The following is a 16,976-nucleotide window of genomic DNA, read 5'->3' on the forward strand; positions in this document are numbered from 1 at the left end:
CTCCATGAGGAAAAAGACCATGTCTATTTTTTAATCAAATATAGCTTTTAGCACAATGCTTGTTATATTGTCATCACTGAATATATATTTATTAAATAAAATAATGAATAAATAAAATAAATAAATGAATATATTCATGTGAAATGAAACTGATTATGATTAATACACTGATACTGTTGTATTCTAGAATATCTTACTGCTTTTTTAAAAGTCATGTAAAAAAAGTGTTGAATAAGAAGCATAAGTGAACTTCTCTTTGTGCAGATGTTATTATTCATAACACAGCCAGAATTTTCTCTGAGATTTTCCAAGAGAGAAAAAGACAATATAATCATAACATAAATCAAATGATCATTAACTCCTTATAATATCAATTAAATATCAATAAATTACACCAAGCATAAGGCTTACATAAATAAGGTAAATAATCTCTTCAAGTCTGTTCTTTTGTTAATTGTGGATACTTTGTGAACAGAGTATTCAGAAAAATAATTTATTTCAACTAAGTGACATAAAAACAAATAAAGTAATTTTCATTTTAATAAACATCAGGATCTCTTAGAAACCAGTAGAGTGATATACCTTAAAATATAAATAACCTATTTATTAAAAATATAAGCTTAGCGTATGTTCCACAGTTGATCCTACATCTTAGTTATATAATGATCTGAGCAGTAGTTCTCAACCATCATTATAGATCAGAATTACTTGTGAAACTAAGAAAAAAATAAATATGTCCAAGATCTGAAGCCCAGAAATAATATTTTAAAGGTATGGAGCATGCTTTGGGTAGCAGTAATTTTTTAAAAAGCTTTATACGTAGCTCTGATATGAAGGTAATATTAAATACCACTTGTTTACTGATGCAAAATTATTTACTGTTGAGAAAAAATGTCTGAATTTTTCTGTCTTACAAAACAACCCTAAGTAATTAAACAAAATTCAGAAATTATATGTTTACTCTTAATCATCTATAAGAAGTTTGCAATAACTTGAAAAATATTTGAAAGTAGTCTTTTGGAAGTTGCTTAGCTCCTCTAATTTTCCATTTAATTAAATACCATTTATTTGATTAAATTTGGTAAATATTTATTGAGTGCTTTCTGTGCCTAAAGCACTTTTTTCTGAAACTGAGAGATCAAAAAAATGGAAAATTTGATCATTGGCCTTGCACAAATTCATGTCACAGATATTTTCTAAAATAAAGAAAAATGCTTGGTAAGTATCATGATAAAGTATTGTGACACATAAAATGTATGTATCATGTACCCTCCAACCCCTGCCACACGCAGACAACTTAATGGAGAGATCAGACAGTTTCATGGAGTGGGTGTCATTAGAGATGTGTTTGGAAGAATATATAGGATTTTCACAGGGGAACAGAAAGAACTGAGCAAATATCTGGAGCCGTAAAATAAGTGATAGATTTAAAAGTTTGACTGGATCAAGGAGAATATAGAAGAGTATGGAGTGGATTGCTGAAGACCACAGATGTCTCCTGCACAGTATTCTTTATGAGTACTGTAGAGGCACATGTGGTATAAAAATAAAAGATATAGTCATACCCTATTCTTACATAGAATGTTCAGTCGTCTGGAAAAAAAAATTGAGGATGTGAAATAATTAAAGAATAGCATAATATTAATATTAAATATAAAGTGCTGATAAGTACTATAATATCTCAGAAATAGAGAAAAACATATTGCAGACAAAGGGAACAGAGCTAACACAATCACGATAGTCAGGTGACTGGTTATACCAGTTCAATTAAAACACAGGTATCCTGAATAGGAGTAATGGACAATGAGAATGGAAAGGTGAAGGAAGACAAGAATATAGAAGGCTTTGAACATCAGGGTCAATGTTGGGGAATTTTTAATGGTTAATATGGATACACTAAAGACTTGTAAGCATGGAAGTAGAGACATTACAATATAAGATCTTTAAGCTGAAGAACAGGGTGCATTGCAAAGGAGAAAGGCCATCTGGAGGAGGGACAATTACGTGGTTACTGTAATAGTCCTAGAAGGAAGTAATGAGATCCAGAACATACCGGAAGAAAAAGGATGTGCTAGCATCCTGAAAGAACATTTCAACTAAAGAATAGAGCTGGTGGATTGATAGGTATGAGAATTATTTTTGAAAAGAGAGGAAGATATAAAGTTAACTTAAAGAGAATTTAGGAAGTTTAGATATGATAGGAAGGAAGTATTCACTGAGATTCCTAGCAGGAAAGTGATTTTAAAAACATATGAGATTCCATCACTGTCATTTAGTGATTAGCAGCTTTCCTTCATTATCAAGAGTCTTTAACCCAAACTATTTTATTTTGACATGCCTAGAGATCTGACATCTTTGTTGTTACTAAAAAGACAAGATTATAAATTCCTCCTGGCTTGATTTCCCATCATAAATCAAATTTAAAAATTATATAAATGCTAGAAGTATGTGGTGGTTTGTTCAGGACATTAATCTCACATTCTTATTTGCTACCTGGGAAGGTACAAGAACTAGCATCGATAAGCTTATTCTGTAGGTAAAATCACTGACTAAATAACATAAGAGCCCCTAGCTTATGCTAAAATTAAAATTCTCATTTGCAAATGGTGTAGTAGGCATACGTGAACATTACTGTGTGATCTAAGAAAAATATATAATTGTGAGAGGGACAAAAATATTTAATATTAATTTCATTCTGTTAGTGGTGAAAGTATTTCTGGCTTAAAAAAACACTCATCATTTGATTTCATTATGGAGGTTAGCAAAGTAAAAGTAATTCTTCATGTTAAAAACAATTAAATTGAAAGCAAGATTAAATATAATTATTATAGAAAAAATCCTGAAAATTACATAGCACACTCTCTGATATATATTTGCAGGAAATGAAATCAGAAGCAAAGTTCACATGCAGGTCCTCACATAATTATATTTATACAGTTGCATATCTATGTATTTTTCAAATCTTAACACTGACAATTCTTCAATAGTAACTAATTTTGTAGAAATGTAAAGATTTCCAGTAATATATAAAGCTATATTATTAATCAATGTAAGCAGTCCAAACAATATAATTTGCCTCATTGAAGACTAACAAAATAAAACTGTGACTAAATTAACATTGACTCATCTGTTATGCAGTAATTGCTAAATAACTGTAAAATATATTACATTCTGTTCATTATTGTTCCGATTATAATCTCCTTTTCTATCCATTTCCATGGTTATCTAGATATTATCTAAAAAGAATAGAAAAACATATACTTACCAAAATGGTGGTGACGATCAAAGAACGATTAGATAAGGAATCTGTGATGTTGGCTGGCTTCCCTTTTTGACTTTCTGTCATATTCAGGCCACTGGCTGGATCCCAAGTTCCAATCTATAAAATAGCATACGTACTTTGTAAATTGTCCAGCAAGCACCTGAGACAGAGTACCACCAGAGAAAGTTAAGACTGCTAACGCTTATTATTCATCTCTGCTGCATTATCCACTGTCATTAAAGTAAAGGCTGCTTGTTTTAAGCATGATCCACCATTCTGTGAAGTATGTCCAGTGAAGTGTGACATTAAAGAACAAAATGATCCACTGCACTTCGACAGTCAGTGTGGGAGTTTAATTTTCCATTCAAACTTTCATTCACCAAGATAAACCACAGTTGATGATACCTTGATAGCTGGTTAGAAACTCATTAATAGTGCATATCTTTTACTATAATAGATCTGTCTCATCTTCTCATTATAAAGATAACATGTCATATTACATGGACAAAGCTAAAAGACAGCAAAACCTGGGGATCCAGGATAAATTAATAGGTAAAGGCAGACTTAAGAGAGGCATTGATTGGTATTCTGCATAACCCCCACTAGGGCAAAATCATACCTGGAATTACCTTTAGAGCTTTTAAAAATACACATTTGCAGCTTTTAAAATACTCAGAAAAAAAAAATTGTAGCACAATCTCACCTTTTAACTCATTCCAATAGTTACACCTGTGTTCTATCTAATATGTATTTTAATTTATCTAATACTCTCTGATAGATTAGGCCATATACTTTCAGTGTTCAGACATTTTATACTCACTGAACACAGCCTATGGAATGACACAGACACACATCTGGGAGACACATATAAACATGGTATGCTACTAAAAGCATAGATCAGATGCTTTACGTGCATTTTGCCATTGCACTATTATATAACAATGGTCATCACTAAAGGGGAACAGAGGCAAAAGGAGATGCAGAGTCAGTAGTTCTTTTCCCCACCTTCTTAAACCTGGGAGTCATTGATAGTGACATTTGTCTTCCATATCACCCCTACTCAATTATCCAAGTTGTTCTCATCAAAGGAAAGGAAAATTATAAATTATCAATTTATCTTCAAAATAAATCTTTATATATGGCTATTCACGAGAATAGATATGTCATTCTAATACCTGTATATAAGTGCAAACTCTAGTATATTTTTCTTAAGAATGTATTTAATTATACTAGAGACTCAATATAAATGTTTTAGTGATGTCTGAAATTAAACCTCTTGCCATTTTCTCACGCTCAGTTAATTTTCTTCTTATTAAAAACAACATATTACTGATGTTTGTGTCAACAAGAGAAAAAGTCAAATAATACAGTGAGAGAAAAAATATATTGATTTGGTATTCTTTCCAAAATAAATCAACTATGGGCCAATTAAATTTCTCTACTTTAGACTATAACTACCATGATGTCCTAAAGACATTCAAGGTCAGTAAGGAAAGGCATTCACAGGGCAGATGGGTAACAATATGTGAAATGGAAGGGCATAAGGCAACAGTGAGAATTTCCAGGCAAGTGTGTGCAGTTTTTAAATCTCACAGTCTCAATGCGGAATATGAAGTAGGGAGCCACAGTCCTGATCCTGCACAGAGCTATGTGCCTTGGGGTTGCATGTTCCCAGAGCAGGTGCTTTTTCAAGTTACCAGCAAGGCGTCACCAGACTAGGAGAGGCCCTGCTGGGGATCTGAGTGGGAACAACAAAGGGGATGTCAAATCTGGAATGCTTGCTGACTTACTTAAAGTGTTGCAAATTCAAAATCCTTAAAAATGCTCTGTTGGCTAAACAAGACATCTACAGATCATATTTTGCAGTGATTGCCACTTTTCTCTCCCTGGTCTATAATTAATACCTAGTATGCATTTATTTCCTTAGATTTCTTTTCCCCTACCATTACTTAAATAGCTAGATTTTTCAGATATGTAATTCTCTCAGCAAAGCCCTGGCATCATTTGTCCATTGTCATCTGCCTAATGACATTCTTAAGCTTAGTCAGTAAGTTTTTTCAACTTTCTAACTGAGTCACTAATACAAAATATTGCCCATTTCACTTACTGTTGTCTTCCAAGATTATTTGTATAAAAATAATTTAGCTAAATGTTCACTCATCTAAACATACTTATTTAGTTTCATTCTATGTTAGTTGCTTTAACTAGTACTATTTGGATGGGTTCTGGCTCATAGCACATAAATCCAGAATTTCCTATAATCAAAATATTAGATATTCCCTTTTGTAAATCTCAGGTTTCTGAGCAGAAAATTATGAAGTGTCAAAAATTTCAGTAGCATAACATTTTAAATGAAATAAAATTTTGTATAATTCCTAGATTTTAAATCTCCTGGAACTAAATAATTGAAAACTTCAATTGATTGAGAAAATTGTCACTATGGAATTTTTTTTTGCTTTGTTTTGTTTTAATCATAAGAACCAAGGACTATGCCAAACAATTTTTTTCTTTTAATCTATTTTCAGAACCATGATTTTTTTCATCATATGATTTAATCATCTTTAAATTATTATTATTTTTTTCATTTCTAAAATGGAATAAAGATATCTAGGCACTTGTGACCTCACAGAGTTGTTTTAATAGAATGAGTCTATATCTGGTTTACTTGGATATTTCAAGTTGACAATTATCTTCTCAGTGTAAATAGTAATAGCACACTCGAATAATTTAAAAAGTCATGGTTTTGATAATATATTATAATGAACCCTAATTATAAGAACATATTTAATAAGTAATATAAAAGTGCTTCAAAAACCATATAGAACTATAAAAAAAAGTATGGCATTATTCATCTTATTTTATGTTCCAAACGGTTCTTAAAATAAATTTTCTTTTCTTCATAAAAAAGTATGTTTATCATCAAATAATAAAATATGCAAAAGAAATAAAGAGAACATTTATTTAAATTTCTAACCTATGCACATACCTGTCGATCATGGCTAATGCTTATCTATATGTATGTTCCTCGTATAACTTACATTATAGCCTTCTAGTTAATGACTCAGACTCTAGAAGAGGTAAAGATTGCCTCAACCCATTATATTTCTACCACTTATCATCAGGTGACTTCTCTGTGCCTCAATTTTCTCATCTATAAATGGGGAAATAACATTATACACCTTATAAAGCTATTGTGGGATTAAATAGAAAAGAAGTCTATGTAATGTGTTTATAAGTATAATTATTATATTGATTAAATGTATCCTATTTGTACAATATTATGAGTATTTTACTTGGCATTAAATAATCAATTGATAACCTTAATGATTATGTGAAATGAACATCATTGAACATATCATGATTTAACTATCATTGTTATAAGTAAAGCTTTAATACATAGTTATTTATAAATATTTGCCCATGTATTTTATTATTTTAAAAACAGATTCTCAGAATTAGAATTACTGAACCTAAATAATATGAGTTAAGATTATTAGTACATATTACCATATAGCTTTTGAAATTGTTGTTGTACTTATCTTCCTCGTGAAAGTTCATGGTAGTTCTCATAATATAACTGTTATTCTAACAATTCATTTTTTTCCTTTTAATAGTTGGGCTTTCATAATTGAATGATACATGATAGTTCAGGATTATCATCTTGATTTCTAGATAGTATGTTTTATTACATAAAAATAACTTTATTTTAGTTAATTCTTTTCACATAATCTTCTAGCATCTAATATTAATCATGCTTACCTTGCTTCCATTATTTGAGCATTTACATTTGCTGATAAATCATTATCTGTACTTATACCTCCACTTTCAACATATTTCTCACTTTGTGAGTTTCTTTATAAGCAGTTCATCAATGAATTTTTTAAATGTCTTTTCTTTTTTCCCCCAGATCCTATTTTTAGCCTTCTTCCTTTCAAACTATCTGGTTTTCACTATTTCTTTTCTATGCCTGAGTTTTTGGTAGACAGTTTTCTTGTGGTAATTTGGGAGGTAACTGAGTTTTAAGTCTAAAATGGTTACCATTAACTTTTCTCAAACTTTTACAATCACACTCTTAAATCAATATTGAATTATAAAAATGAAAATGCATTGTTTTTATCCATTGTTCTACTACACATAATGACTCATAGTTTTTGTTAATTTAATTTGGGGCTGTGAGCACTGCCTCTTTTTTTTTTTTTGCTTTGTATATTGTAGATCATCTCGCTCCAAGAAAAAAAATTGGAATTTTTGATATAATCTTTAAAATAATTCTTAAAAAATCCTTCCATTTATATGCTTTAACTGCTTTTGATGTTACTAGGATTTCTAGCTACAATTTCTTCTTTGTTGAGTGATTGCTTTTCATTCATCATTGTTTTTTTATAATTTATTTGTTAAGAATAACTATATAATATGCTTCTGTTTGCAAATTTGAAATTTTTTTTGCATTTATAAATAAAAAATTGACTAAATTAAGACATTGTGTCATGGTCTTCTTTCAGAGCTCTGTCATATTTATTGTTTCTCTGTTGGTAGATATTTTTCTTGAAAGCTTCTGGTATTCTCTATTTAGAAGTTTGAGAGAAAAAGAGAAAAAAATTTTATTGTATTTTCCAGAAATATAATTCATTTCTGCATTTTCTGAAGGTAGATTTTATTTTAGTCATAATTTTCTTGAATTATTCCTGTTGTCATGTCTTCTATAAATGTCATTTTCTTTATATGGAATATTTTCCCCCATTCCACTACCTTCCACCTGTGTCTTGACCACTGTTTCAACATTTGAGAACAGCAGTTCCCTCTTTTGCATAGCAATGGCCAGAACAACTTAGGTACGTTTCCAACAAAAAAGTATCATATTACATTTTAATTGTAATTTTTTCTTATCCCTCTCCAGTTAAAACCTGAATCTCTTGAGTACAGAGACTGTCTTACTCATACTTTTGACCCAAGGTCTTTGAAAGTAGGACATATTAGGAGCTTTATGTGTGAGAGATCTAAATACATTGATTGAATGAAGAAACAAATGTATATTCAACTCAGAATTGCCATTTATGTTTTGCTTTGAATTAAAATTATATTTTATTTTATTTCTCTTATCCTCCTTTGTTAAACTATAAGTGCCTTGAGGGAAGAATGCCACCACTTTGAATTACAGATAATAAATATCCAATGAATATTAACGGAATGAATAAATGAATAAATGAATGGAATAAGTGAATGACTTATTACATAATGAAAATTTTGAAATATTTTTAGGTTGTCAATTTTTCAAACTTATTTATTTATTCATTCATTTAGTAAATATTGAATATGCTATATATCTATTCTTCTATAATTATATGTTTTCTTTTCCATGTTTTGCTATTCATGTTTTATCTAAGCTCTATCTTAATATTATATGTAACTTTGGTAGTATTATGCCATATATGCTATTTATTTGCACTTTTCTTAGGCTATAATTTATATATGTTAATGTGAATACTTTATAAAACATAAATATGTTATGCTTTACTTTTTATACTTCTCAGGAATGTTTAAATTTTCTAATAATTTTGTTTGGTAACTGTTTTCTCTTTGATTTCTTTGTTTTATTTTTGTGTAAAAAAATTTGTTTTTAACACTACAGTGTTAAATTGAGGACAATAAATCAATATGTATGTAATCAACTCACAGAAAAGGATGTCAATAAGAAAGCTATTGATTATTTTTACCTTTAAGATTATTATTTTTATATAGGGCAATGTCAACCCTAAATATAATTAAAGCACTAAGAGAGAGTTGCCTTCTAGTTTTGATGTTTTAAATAAAATTTTAATCAATGAATTAACTGTTCTCAAATATAACAATGTGATATAATTCAATAGAAGGTCATTTTTCAAAGGATAAAAATGCAGTTCAGAGATTACTTTGAAATCAAACACTCAATTATAAGTTTAGTATATGTACATGTTTAATTCAAATTCAGTAGTTGAAAAAAAGTCAATATTTGATATTTTCTGATGGGAGAAAAAAATGAAATTGTGTGCCCTCAAATCAGGAATATTATTTATTTCTAAACATAAACATCATCCATAAATAATTTTCTTAAATATTTTACTATATTGAAGGTATCAAGCAAAATAACTGTAAACACACCGACGTACAACCAAAATATGTCATTACAGTTATGGGACAAGGTGTATAATAAATTCCATATAAGAATTAGACAAATGAATGGTTAATAGCTCCAAAGAAAGACACTAGGCTCAGATGCTGCCCAGGATGTATTTTTGTCTTTTAAGAAACAAACAACACCTTTCTGACTGGCTTGAAGATTACTAGTCAACATCACTATTAGAACTGCCTTCCTATAGGGAGACAAAAGAAATCTCAGTTCCTGAGAAAGTTGGGGGTTACTGTTGCCATGGGGACAAGAGTGTAATGTATCAAATGCCATCAAAGACAGGAAGATAAAAAACCGCTATGCATCAGATATCCAAAAATCTATCAAAAAAAATAGTGCTCACTTATCTAGTGTGGATTTTCAGTTTCACAGGGAGTTAATGAGTTCGGGGTTCTATAGGCAAGAGAAAGTTCAATAGCAAAGATTTCTAAGAAATTACTATTTTTTCTTAAGAAAATATATACTACACAAAAAATTCTTTAAAAAGCACTTTGAAACATGTTCTAATTCTGAAATATATATACTTGTAAACTCAGGAAGGCAGGGTTTAACTCCTAATTCTCACTCTCTCCATATATTATCAAAATATTTAAGTTTTCAGCAAGAAGCCTCTGGATGACTTATACCAATTTCTGTACTGGTGAATATAAATGCAAAAGTTAATATTCAGAAAGTAAAGACACTAAAAGTTGGAATAAGCTTCACTTGGAAGTAAATGTGACAAATTTAAACTTTTGAAGGTTTGCAAGCATAAATTATCATGCTTTATATTATTTATTTAAATCCTTACTTTGTAGAAATGGTAGCTATTTTCCTTTTTCAAGATTTTCTCTAAGGATGCACAGATTAGGAGCTGATTTTATTATAAAAGCATGCTAAGGCAAACACATGGTATAATTGTTCATAGTTGTAAGAACTTCCAAGTGCCTTAGCACCATCTCTGGCAAGAGAAATGTACTGGTTTCTTCCTTATGTTTTTAAAAATTAATGTAATATTAATATACTAAGCCGATTTTAATAAGAATTTATTAGATTCTTTTGTATTGAGGAGATAGAGAATTCTATTCTTCAAGTTCTATTTTAATATAAATGTCACATTCAAAAGAATATCAGAAAAAATAATCAGAACAGACAGCAAACTTTGATGCTACAGAAAGAACGAGAGAGGCACATAAGTATGATTTTTATTTAAGACCTCTACTTAGAAGCAAATATTCTCTAGTATAATAAAAATCCATTTAAACTAACAAGGTGAAATAGTAACAGACTGATTTTTTTTTTCTTGTAAAGCACCTGATGATGTACATACTGATGACAAAAGACATTCAATAAGAATACTCAATATGTGGTAGGACTCAGTGATTATATTTTCGCATTACAGTTTATTAGAATTTTTTTAAGTCTATGTGGTTATTTTTCCCCAAAATGGCCTCTAGATAGTTCATCTTGCAATGAAAATGCACCATTATCATGTAGTGTCATTAACAGTTCAAAAATATCTTGTGTAAAATTCTCCCAATTGTTTTTGTGCTAAACAGAACCCTTTTGAAGTTATATTATAAGAATCTTCTAAATATTTCTTAACATCTTATGTAATTATTTATATGTTTTGTTCCACCCAAAGCTGGTCTTTCCTTGGCACATATCTAAGCTTTAGAGGACTAGGTAAGGTTAAACCATTTCCAATGGTAAACCACATCATACTTACACATTCTAAAAACAAAATGAAACCTAAGAAACTCATTTTATTGTCTATTATGAAGGCATTTTTATATTTTCTCAATTTTCCTTGGCCTACTACTTTTGCTATTTTTCCCTTTTCTTCCAATGAAAGACTGAATATACAAATAAGCAGTCAGACCATGTATGGCCACAGAACACTGATCCAGAACCTCTGGAGTGACCATCCTGGGAAGCCAAACTACCTCTGTAGCAACATGCCCAGAACGACTAAAATTTGTTTGGTTTCTTTCAGCTTTCTTTCCTTTCCTTTTCTTTCCTTTTCTTCCCTCCCTCCTTCCCTCTCTCCATCTCCTCCTCCTCTCCCTTCTTCATTATTATTGTGGTAATTACAAAAGGAATAGTCGTTCCTTCCTTCCTTCCTTCCTTCCTTCCTTCCTTCTTCTTTATCCCATTCTTCCAACTTAGGATCTACCAGAGAAAGTCAAACATGCCCTCCAAACCAATCCCCCAAGATGTCCCACTTCTAGTTCATCCACCTCCAGTGTCCTCATGCCAACAATCGACAATCAGAACATACCTGAGACATTCTCTTTTTTCTATTCTAAAGCTTTTCCACTCTCCTGTCCGCCTTTGAATCTCTGCCAAATGCATGTGAAGGTGGCTGCCTCCCTTGCTACAGCAAGCTCAGAATAATAAACTCTGTTATCATTTGATTGGCCTTTGTTTATTTTCACACCATACATTTATAAGGGAAAAAAAAAAGGAAAATTTTTAAATCGATAATGATTTTTACTCTTTGATATAATATGGGAGTGTCAGAAAATATTACATTATACCACAAAGGGAACAGATTTGCAATGTGCATTCTTGTAAATTCAGATTTCAGTGCTGCCTTCTCCTGCACTGTAAAATCCTTTACTCTTTGAAGCCTGACATGCAACCCCAGCCTAATGACTATAATCATTAACTATTGGATTTCTTTTTTCCCACATTCTATAGGTATGGAGCAAAGCTGGGGAAAAAAAACTGATATTCTATAGGAAAACGACTTTGCGCCCGACACTTGAGTAAGCACTCTATGTGAAGTATCTCTTATAATTCTCATAGCGATCCTCATTCATTCAACAGTCAAGTATTTCTTGAGGATGTAGTTTGTGCCAGACACTTTTCTAGGTCTTGAATATGTAAATAGTGGGAAAAGGGACATTTTTTTTTCCTTTTTAGTAGAACATGTATTCTTGCTAGGAACACAGCCTTTTTAAAATGTACATGTAAATACATAATTCCCCATTGTAATAAGTGCCAGGTAAGAAAGCTACAGAGTACTCTGAGAAACTCAAATTTGAAAGGGACTTAGGAGACACCTATCTAAGGAAGTAATATTTAAGCTATGATTCCCAGGATGAATAAGAGTTAGCCAAGCAAAGTGGGTAGGGATGGGTATTCCAGACTGAGAAATTCTGTTGTCAAAAAATAGAAATCTTTGAATCTGTGAGAAAATGAAAAAAAGTCAGTGTAGCTGGAGAAAACATCGGAGAAGGTGGTGAGAATTAAGAGAGAGAGGTAGGGAATGAATTGTAAGTGTAAGGGTTTAAATAGAGGAATGACATGAATGGATCAATTTACTTTTAAAGACATCGGCTGGCTGCTGTGGTTTGGAGAATGGATTACAATGAGGAGTAGGACAGAGAGGATTTGGGGAGCTCTAAATTAAATGTCAGGTGAAAGGTCTCCTGGCTATGATTGCAACAAGAGATGTGGAGAGAAATGGATGAATTCTAAACATATTTTGAAAGTAGAATATGCAATATGGTCTTTGTACTGAACAGAAGAATTCAAACTGAGGGAAGTACTTATTCTGATTTTCCAAAGAGGAAAATTATTTTCTAATTATAGGTACTAAAGTATCAGGCTCTTGAAACAAATTGTCGTATTATTGCCTGAGGTAAACAAAGTCACTTGCTGTGTATTTTTCCCCTCATCCCCCCTCCACCCTCTGTTTCACAGGAGGCCCTGCCATGGCCCCAAGAGCTTGTTTGGACAGATGTGTTTGGCTGTGTATGTGGTATTGGTGACCCTTCTTGGACCATGGCTAACCGGGCTGAGTTCCAACCAAGGTGCCTATCAACAAAGAGTGGAAAGGATTCACACTGATCTAATGGGCACTATTTAAGTGGAGAAGATGTGTTCATAGTAGCATTTTAAGCCAAAGGTTAATTCCCTGAACATGTCCAACCTCTCTCTGTTTGTCAAAAATATAACCTGTTTCTTCCTGGTTTATTTAGTCCACAGTTGTAAACAACAGAGAATGGCTTTCATCCTATTAACTATTGAAATCCTAAGGTTTACATTCCAGAAAATGACTCAAAATCTATCATTTTTAATGACATATAAACAAGATATATTTTTTTAAAGCACTTACTACTGCCTGATCCAATATTATAATTTTATGAGTTCGTTTATTATTGGCAGGTTTCCTTCACTATAGTATACCTTCGTAATGGCATAATATAGATGTTCCCTGCATCTCTGCTAGAGAATTAATCACACAAATGAAGTATGCTGGTCAAAAATGACCAAGACAAAATTAAGAAAAGACAGTAACATGAGAAGAAATAATAGATAAAGCCAACATTTTACACATTTTTTTCTTCATTTTCCTCACCCAGTCATAAGATAGAATTGAGGATAGTTAAAATTCTTAGTCTCAACTCCTATAGATATGGCATATCAGGGCTCCTTTACAGACCATGGTATTCTCACTTCAGCCTGTCCAACAGGGAAACCCTTTGCATTCTACTTTTTTTGAGATAAAGAATTTGGCACAGAGAAGCCAGGTGGAAGGATGAAGCTCACATGCTTATGATAGAAATAGAATTGTAATTTAAGCCTCCTGAATCACTGTGTATTTTGACTGAACCTTCCAAACTGTGAACTCTATCAAGGTAGAAATCCTGTCTTTTCATCTATGAGTTAGTAACTATACTTTTCAGGAAAAAATAAAATAAAAGTAAAATCAACAAGATTTATTAGTGTTCATGAAACAAATATTGCTATTACCCATCTTACAGCTGAACGCTCTGTTTCAAAGGGATTATGAAACTTGTTCGTAAATAATAAATGGCAGAGCAAAGATTCGAGGCCAATTATGTCTGAATATAGTCCTTGATCTCTTAACCATTCTACTAAATTAAAAAAAAAAAAATGACTACCTTTTGCTACTTAGCAGCACTTTATTTCTACTGAGTAAAAGTCATGTCTGCCACAATGGCACTTTCAAAACATTTATATTATTCTTAAGACCTGCCTAAACTAAATCCTACCTCCATTTTTTAGCTGATGATTTCATGTACCAATTTTTAAAGATATCAAAAACATTTATGTGAACTCTTTTAATTCTCTTTCTCTCTAACTTGCCTTTGCTTATTCTCAATAGTTATCTATCTTCTCAGGAGATTTGTGCCAATTTCTTTCTAATGTTAATATCTTTCACTAATTTCTTCTCTAGTCTTTGATTTCTATCCTTTATCATTGACTTCTCCCACTTTTGCCACCTGGCTTCTCTTGAAAACAGCCCCAATGCTTTGCTATTTTTTGAATTAATAAGCTTTCTAAAGGTTCAGTTAATATCTTCTCTCACTGTTTATATATCTCTCACTTACACTCTCAGAATAGTTCTAAATTCATGGCTCCATACTGAAATTATTCCAAACTATATCCTCCCAAGCAACCATAGGTCTTCAGGCTATTCTCTCTGTAAACTCACATTGTATACTGATACATTGCAAATACCTTGACACGGTGTTCACTGAATGACTTAAAATTAGCATGTTAGCTCTATTTCCCACTTTTGCTGTATGCACATGTGTTCCATTTATTAATTAAAAGTAAATAAAGTGAATGCCTGAAAGTACCTTTTCCAGACCTTCTTCTTTGAGGCTAATCACATCCAAATCAAAATCTGTTCGTAAGCCATTGGTTTTGTTGAAAGTTATTCTGCCTGTGAGACCTTCCCAATGTGCCTATGGGAAAAGAAAAAAAGAAAAAAAAAACCACATAGATTAGTATATAAGTAAAGAAAGAGAAGAGAAAATATTTTTCCACACAAAAAAACATATTATTTTCATTACTTCTCATAAACTTACTGCTATAGATTTTTAAAACATTTCTTATTCTCTTCTGAACTTTGAGAGATTTTTTTCTAAATAAATTATTCTAGTCTCAGTGTGAAATTTATTGTACCTTTTTCATTTTAAATAACCATATTTTCTAGATATAACTTTTCTTTATGAAAAATTTGAAGATTATGTTTTAAACAGCAAACTTCTTTTAGCAAAGTGGAAGAATTTAGTCATTTATGATATATGAGACAGTGAATATCTCACTGGAGATTATGAACAGAATTACTATAATAAAATACCACTGCTAAATTCATACTAATATGAAAATACACTTATTTTACTACAATGAAAGAAACTGAATCTAGAAAAATCTACCTTATACAATTTTGATTATATACTTTCCACTTAGAAAACTAACATAACTGTAGTTTTCCTTAAGTGAGACTGGGAGAAATATATCAAAATAAATTTGCATCAAGTTATACTTCCTGTAGAAAGAAGTGAGAATATAATTTTCTACTTACATTATGGGTTCACCCCTCAAAGTTGAGCAAACATCTGGGCTTTTTCAAAAATATAAAACGTTTCCCATTCTGCTGGCTATATAGCCAAAAATATATATGTCCCATTATATGTCATTTGAAAATAGCTTGGGATAATTGTTATATATGAAAAATTTAAATAATGTAATATGTATTCACAACTATCATGTTTGAAAGAATATATATCAAGATCCAAAAGAGGTAAAGCCCAGTAGATCATGAGGCATATTTCAATAAGGATTACAAATGAATATTACCATTACTATATTTCTTAGGCTTCATGTGTTTCTTGGGTAGTTATGTGTAAGTATTGTAAAATAGTTTTAGGCTGATAAATTACAAGTAAAATAGAAAAAAATTATAATATATATCTATATTCATATTGCAAAGTGTCATCACTGAGCTTAAACATGTTAACCGATCTCCAACAAGAAAAACAATTATTTTTAACCCAACTGCTTCCAAAAAAAATAATTTCAAGTAATTAACAAAAATGCATATTAGTATAAAAATAGACAATGCTATCATAGGGTATAGGAATAGAAGTGAAGAATAGTAAAACAAATCTTGGATAGAGATAGTACAAGGAAATATACATCAGGTGAAACTCTACAACTAAAAAAATTCAGTCACAAATTCAATTCTGAACTTCCTAGCAACCAGAATAAAGAAAATATGATGAAAACACAATATGTGGGGTCCATAATTTAAGACATACCAAATACCCAGGAGAAGCACAGCTTTTCCTGGTACTGAGACCTGAGAGAAATGTCTCCTTTTGGTGCTCAGAAGGAGGACAGTGTAATTTAGTGGACAAGGTCCTCAGTAACACCCTACAATAAATACAATAGTGAGTTTCATACAACTGCTTTCTATAGGGATGTTTGACACATGCCTCATTAATCAAGTGCTGCATTCCAAAAAATATTTTTTCAACTAGCCCAACCTGTGCACTGTTTGCAACTCTCTGATGCTGTTTGTTTTAAACTAGAAGTAAATGTATAATGTGGAGTAATAATTGAAATGTATATTCTTCAGAGAGTATCATTTTACCATCTAAGAGTTTGATAAAAATTAGACAAGGAAAAATCATTGATATTCTTTGCCAAGGACCTGGAGAGTCTTAATTATGAGCCTATTTGCACTTTTATTTTCATGATGAATAATTTATTGTATAATAAACTGATTTCTTATATACCATT

The 16,976-nt window shown here is 31.2% G+C and overlaps 1 protein-coding gene across 3 annotated transcripts in view; it reads right to left on the reverse strand.

Moving 5' to 3' along the window:
* The window catches only part of LOC102896341 (glutamate receptor ionotropic, kainate 2), a 551,413-nt gene that overhangs the window by 213,247 nt on the left and 321,190 nt on the right, over positions 1–16,976 (reverse strand). For all 3 annotated transcript variants that reach the window (XM_006926267.1, XM_006926268.1, XM_006926269.1), the window contains exons 8-9: positions 15,026–15,133; positions 3,266–3,379 (exon numbers count right to left, since the gene is read on the reverse strand). In XM_006926267.1, coding sequence (XP_006926329.1) covers positions 3,266–3,379; positions 15,026–15,133 — 222 coding nt within the window. The remainder of the gene's footprint in view (positions 1–3,265; positions 3,380–15,025; positions 15,134–16,976) is intronic.

Source organism: Pteropus alecto, unplaced genomic scaffold (genome assembly GCF_000325575.1).
Source record: "Pteropus alecto unplaced genomic scaffold, ASM32557v1 scaffold7, whole genome shotgun sequence".
NCBI classification, from domain to species: domain Eukaryota; kingdom Metazoa; phylum Chordata; class Mammalia; order Chiroptera; family Pteropodidae; genus Pteropus; species Pteropus alecto.